Source organism: Chaetodon auriga, chromosome 23 (genome assembly GCF_051107435.1).
Source record: "Chaetodon auriga isolate fChaAug3 chromosome 23, fChaAug3.hap1, whole genome shotgun sequence".
Lineage (NCBI taxonomy): Eukaryota > Metazoa > Chordata > Actinopteri > Chaetodontiformes > Chaetodontidae > Chaetodon > Chaetodon auriga.
Genome location: NC_135096.1, coordinates 18,189,248 through 18,195,555, shown reverse-complemented (window position 1 = coordinate 18,195,555; position 6,308 = coordinate 18,189,248). Strand labels below are relative to the sequence as shown.

The window sequence follows — 6,308 nt, the reverse complement described above, 5'->3', positions numbered from 1 at the left end:
AAAATAAAAGATCTAATTACATGCCATAATTTGGATTTCCTCCTTCTCACTGAGACCTGGATTTAATCTGGAGAGTTGTGCCCTCTAGTGGAACGTTTCTTAGAAACATCTCACTTTTATTCCTTCTGGTTTTGGTTCTTTTATCAGGAAGATGTTTTTGGTGTTTCAATGGCTTCACGTTGCTTTTAGCTGCATATATTCTCATCTCATTCTCATCATCGGAGTCTTCCTCAACATCATCCTAACCCATGGGTGCGCGGCTCACTGCCGAACTCCAGTCAGCTGCTCGGACCAGGACTCGTGCATGGGGTCCCTCCAAGGGCTTAGCCATGCTTTGGTTTCTAGCTTAGCTCTGTTTTTGTCATTGTTGATGTAGTTTTAGTTTTCTTGAGCCATTATTTAATCCTTTGTCTTTCTTTTTTTTAATCAATTTTTTTCATACATTTTTGTATTTTTTTTTTTCAACCCAACCTGTAAATAGTCCTGGTTTCTGCACAGTAAATTTCCACGTGGGGATACTACAGCCTGCGCCTTCCTCTTCTTCCCACTCGCCATCTTCACAACATGTTTTTATGGTTTCATAGAAACTACTTGCACTACCTGCTCATCCTTCATACTGTTTACTTCAAGCCACTTGCACTACTTGCATGTATTAATATGTCTGGAAATTTTTACTATTTGCACTTCTTGTGAGATGCTAAACTGCATTTCGTTGTCTCTGTGTTGCAAAAGTATGTGAGGATGGTTTGACAGTAAAAGTACTCAGTGGAGATAAAATGTCCTGTGACTGTTTTTGTCTGACATTGTTAAATTGTGGATCTAATTTTGTCTTCAAATGTCTGATCAGAGTAATATATATATATATATATATATACACACACACACACACTTACATGTGTGTAATGTGTGTAATGAATGTGTTTCTTCTGCTCATATTTCCCTCATCATTGCACCGTAAATCCTCAGAGTTCACTGTACATTCACAGTTTCTAATACTGGATTTGTTCCAGTCACAAACTGTCTGCACACACTGACTGTGACCAGCAGGGGGCACTGTGGTGACACACACACACACACACACACACACACACACACACACACACACACACACACACACACACACAGAGTTTGTACTGTGTACCTGTACTATGGAAAATGCAGTATTTACCAGGATGAACGTGTCATTTCACAGCACATTATTCCTGTTTCATACAAATGATGCACTTCATGTCGTTTAACAGCATATTTCATTATTCTCTGCTGTGCATAATTCTTGTTTTTGACTAACTTTGTTAACTGAAGCTTTTCATTTTGTCCTTCTTGTCCACTGCACTGTATCACAGAGTCAGATTCCCGTGTTTCCCTCCCCTGACGCTGTCAGCTGAGTGTCCAGGCTCCTGTTTCGCTCTGTGCTGCAGCAGCTCATCAGGACTCTGTCAGCGTTTGGGAACTGAGACTGCCGTCATTTCCAAACTGGAACGTTTTCTCATTCTTGCTTCATGTGCGATTTCATGTTGACTGACAGACCAGAGGACAGTTTCAGTCCACCTTCACTGAGCTCGGGACCAGAGAAGGATCTGGATCTGGTTCATGGAGGGTTTCCTCTTTGCGTGCTGGAGCTTCAGCTTCATTTGTGTGCAGCCATGAAGTGACGTCCACTGCAGAATCCAGTCTGTCTTCAACGCAGAGACGTCTGAGGGCCGAAGACCAGACTGACCTGCACGCTGAAGCTGAAGCTCCTAGCTAGCATATTCGTGAGCTTGTTAGCTTCACCCTGCAGCCACAGGTGCAAGAACAAAGCTTTCCTGGGTTTGCTTTGCACGCGTCTTCATCGCCTGCGGTTGAAAAGGATAAAAAGCTGAACTTCTTCTGCCGACAGCAGGACTCCAGTTTGGTTTTTTGGTTTTCATTTAAGACCATCACCAGTTTTTTCTTCTGTATTTGAGTGTTTGGACGCTATAAATGCATTCGATTGTTGTTCATTTCACATGTTCACTTCACTGGCGACATTAAGTTTCACATCGATGAAACGTATATTTGTGTGGTTCTTTGTTCAGCCTTCAATAATCTGCTCTATTGTCCATTTCCTGATTCATGCATAATGGCGGCGGAGCTCCATGTAAACATCAGCAGTGGTGACAGAACGTTCAGAGTCAGACTGACTTTCGTGGCTGCAGCTGGTGGATGAAGAGCTTCCTCTTCTGATAATGTGTCTCTGCCTTGAGTGCAGCTCGTCCAACTGTTGCTCCATCATGCCATTACCTCCTTCCTCCTCGCCATACGTGGGCGGGTGTTTGTGTAATGGCTTGAATGGAGGTTCAAGGCTGTGACATCAGTCTAATGGGTTCGTATTTACCCGTCTGCTTCCAGATGCTGCTCAATTTGTTCCATTAGACAAAAACAGAGCCCTTCAGAGAAATGACCTTGTGACTGACATGAATTGGAAGAGCTTCAGTTAAGTTGTAGAATCAGATATAAAGAAATCTATTGAGATAATCTATACAGCCAAAGCACTGACGTGAAAGCAGGGAAGCAGACGTTCTGAACGAAGCTTCTACTCTAATAAATGAAAGTTATTTCTACCTACTGTTGCATATTCTTCAAAGATATTTGTTTTAGAGATACATTTTACACCAAAATACTACAAAACATCACAAAACAACAAAAAAAAGCAAAACATTTTGTGCTTCTATTCATATTTCTAGTGAGAGCACAGAGTTGGCTTCACACAGAAGAACCTGATTGGAGCACGGGGCATCTTCATTGATGAAACTATTCCTCTGAGAGCCTTAAAGAGACGCTCCCTTTAAATAAAGGTCAACCGAGGAACCGTCTTGGTGGATGTGGATCCCTAAAAAGAAGACGGAGTCTTTGGCTCCTGGTGGCCGAGTGGCTCCACATAGAAGTGGAGCTCTGGAGAAAACCTTGTCGTGAAGGTAAAACATTTCTTAGTGGACATAAAGCCTCAAAGTGAAAGTTGCCTGGATGAAGAGCTCTAAAAAGAGGTTCCTGGTGGGCAAAGAGCCTTAAAGACAACGTCTTCGTGGACATAGTGCCTTTGGGAGACGGTCAAGGTCAATGCAGAACTTTAAACAAAGGCGCTCGAGGACACAGGCTGCTGGTGGATGTGAAGCATTCCGAGCATTCGGGGATGTAGAGCTTTAAAGAAAAGCTCTGAGTCCACAAACGAACACAAAGCTCATAGAGTAGATGACACTGAGCACATGTGAAAGCTGCAAGAGACGTTCCTGGAGGACATGGAGCCCATTGAGGACTCCTTGGTTAACAAGTTGACACGGGGCCTTTAGAAGACTTCTACAGAGATATAGAGCCTTTAAGAGGGGCTCCTGGTGGACATGTTTGGTAGATGCTGACCATCGGAGAAGGTTGTAGAGAGTGTAGACTTGAGGAAACCTTGTTAGCTGACATGGAGCCTGAAGGAAAATGTCTCAGAGGACGTCGAGGCTTGAAAATGTCTCAGAGGACGTCGAGGCTTGATGAGAGCTTCTTAGTGGACACGGAGCCTTAGCGGGTCCAGGTGGACGCACTAGTCCTCACCTGTGGTCCGTTAAATGAGATAAACCCTCTGCAGACTCATCACCGGTGACACCGAGGCTCCAGACAAAGAGAAGGTGTGTGTGTGTGTGTAACTGTACACCCTGACCCGCAGGTCTGAATCCTGTCTCCTCTCCCATGACGACATGTCGGCTCTGTGTTAATCTGCCAAATCTGCCGGCTGACATTTAACACGCGGCGGCGAGGTGGAGAACAGAGGTTCATGTGCTGTTTGATACGCTGCTTTCATCCCGGGAAAACCTCGTATCTCCACATTTCCATTTTCATTCGTGTTTGGACGTTTTAAACTCAGATCGGGCTGATGGTGGTCCGCTTCTGCTGCACGGAGGTCTAGTCCAGAGTCCAGAGTCCACAGTCCAGAGTCTACAGTCCACAGTCCACAGTCCAGAGTCTACAGTCTACAGTCCAGAGTCCAGAGTCCACAGTCCAGAGTCTACAGTCCACAGTCCACAGTCCAGAGTCTACAGTCTACAGTCCAGAGTCCAGAGTCCACAGTCCACAGTCCAGAGTCTACAGTCCACAGTCCACAGTCCACAGTCCACAGTCCAGAGTCCACAGTCCACAGTCCAGAGTCTACAGTCCACAGTCCACAGTCCACAGTCCACAGCAAAGCTGAAAACCAGTGAAGCAGATAAAACCATGACGTCACTATAAAAGTACACACACTGAAATTAATTCATTAAACGTTTGTCCTGAAGAAGAACAAACAACAAGGAGAGAAGAAGAAAGTTCAGCTGTGTGTGTGTGTGTGTGTGTGTGTGTGTGTGTGTGTGTGTGTGTGTGTGTGTGTGTGTGTGTGTGTGTGCGCGGGGGGGGGGGGGGTATTTCATTGATTGTCCATTTTCATGCAGCTGTGTGTTTACGAGCATGAATGAACGTTGGTGATGACATCGTTATTGATGTGTGTGTGTGTGTGTGTGTGTGTGTGTGTGTGTGTGTGTGTGTTTGTGTGTGTGTGTGTGTGTGTGTGTGCGTGTCCTTGGCTGACAGACTATAAAAGTTGACCTCACTCTCAGAGCGACAGAAGAGGAGAGAAACGACAGAATCTCCATCGGACGAGCGACCGACAGGAAAACACCAGCAATAAGAGGAAGACGAGGACGAAGAGGCAGAGACAGAGGGACAGAGGGACAGAGGGACAGAGGGACAGACAGGTCAGTGTGGTGAGAATCTGCATTATTATTATTCTGATTGTTGTTATTATTGGTTTAAAAAGTCTAGTCTTCTCCTCACATGTGCTGACGGACTCGACCAATCAAGACGATTCTGAAAGACGAAACCTTTGAAAACCAGAAGCACATCTGAGTTTTTCAGGGAATCAGTTTGTGATTTCATCAAAGAGCAAAAGTATTTTAAAAAACAACGAGTATGAAAGAGTTTGGGTTTGTCAGAACAACAGAAATGAAGATAATTCTGGAATAATTTGTGCAATAAATACGACTTTTTGCTCATTTCTATGTGCAAAAATAAGGAGTGAAAACAAACTTATATTAGATGAATATATAAACACTGAATGTAAGACAGAAATACACACACACACACACACACACACACACACACACACACACTCAGGTGAAAACATGTGGTATTATCTTCTGTTTGTGTGTAACAGCCTGTCACCGTCCAGTGAAAACCAAATACTTCAAATATGCCAAATACTTCAAATTGTACTCCGTTTGCAGGATGTGAGAGATGGTAACAGTACACACATACAGGAAGTGTACACGTAGTACAGAAGGTACTGAGATAATATGTAAGAAGAAGAATGAAGGTGTGTGATGAAGGTCCAGCTCGTACTCTGAGGTGCGTTCAGGTTCAGTAAATTCAAACTTTCATCCTGAAGCCTGATCGATCAATCAAACATGGAATTGATTGATAATTGATATGTTCATATAAATATATAAACACACTGAAGTCTGGAGTGGAACACCACACACGTCTGTCCTCGTGTGTGACGTGTCTTTGTGCCCTTGTCTCTGATTGGCCGACAGGAGAATGTGTCCTGCGTGGCTATTAATGGCTGTGGTGGTTGTGGGCGGGGCCGGAGGAGCTGTCAGTCAGTGCTGGGAGCATCCGAGCTGTCAGGAGCTCAACTCTGAGAGCAGCATGATGGTAACACACACACACACACACACACACACACACACACACACACACACACCAAACACACACACACACACACACACACACACACACACACACACACACACACACACACAGCCTGGTTGTCAATAAAGTTTTCTTCTCGTCTGACATGAATGACACGCTGACGCTGTGAGGAGGACTGAGGTCAGACCACAGCCTGATGAAGAGCCAATCAGCAGTCGTGTCTTTGTTCTTGTGAATAAACCTGTATTTCCTACCTTCACCGCGCCTCCTCTTCTCCTCCTCTTCTCCTGCAGGAGTGCATCCAGCTGTGTCACTCCGACCTCACCGCCGAGACCCCCGCCATCCCAGGCAATTCCCACCTCCAGCCTCCGCCTCCATCAGACCCATCCTCCTCCTCCTCCTCCTCCTCCTCCCCTCAGGCCAAGCGCTCCTACTCCATGGAGCATTTCCGCTGGGGGAAGCCCGTCGGCCGGAAGCGCCGCCCGATCAAAGTCTACACCTCCAACGGCGTGGAGGAGGAGTCCGCCGAGGTTTTCCCCGGAGAGATGAGGAGGCGGGAGCTGGCCAGCGAGTTGCTGGCGGCGGCGGAGGAGGAGGAGAAGGCGCAGGAGGTGATGGAGGAG

General features: G+C 45.8%; 1 protein-coding gene across 1 annotated transcript in view; it reads left to right on the top strand.

The window, feature by feature from the left end:
* The first annotated feature begins 4,519 nt into the window (after positions 1-4,519).
* The window catches only part of LOC143315858 (pro-opiomelanocortin-like), a 2,221-nt gene continuing 432 nt past the window's right edge, over positions 4,520-6,308 (top strand). The window contains exons 1-3 of the mRNA XM_076723376.1: positions 4,520-4,730; positions 5,568-5,688; positions 5,979-6,308. The exon at positions 5,979-6,308 is cut by the window's right edge and continues 432 nt beyond it. Coding sequence (XP_076579491.1) covers positions 5,572-5,688; positions 5,979-6,308 — 447 coding nt within the window. The 5' untranslated portion in view covers positions 4,520-4,730; positions 5,568-5,571. The remainder of the gene's footprint in view (positions 4,731-5,567; positions 5,689-5,978) is intronic.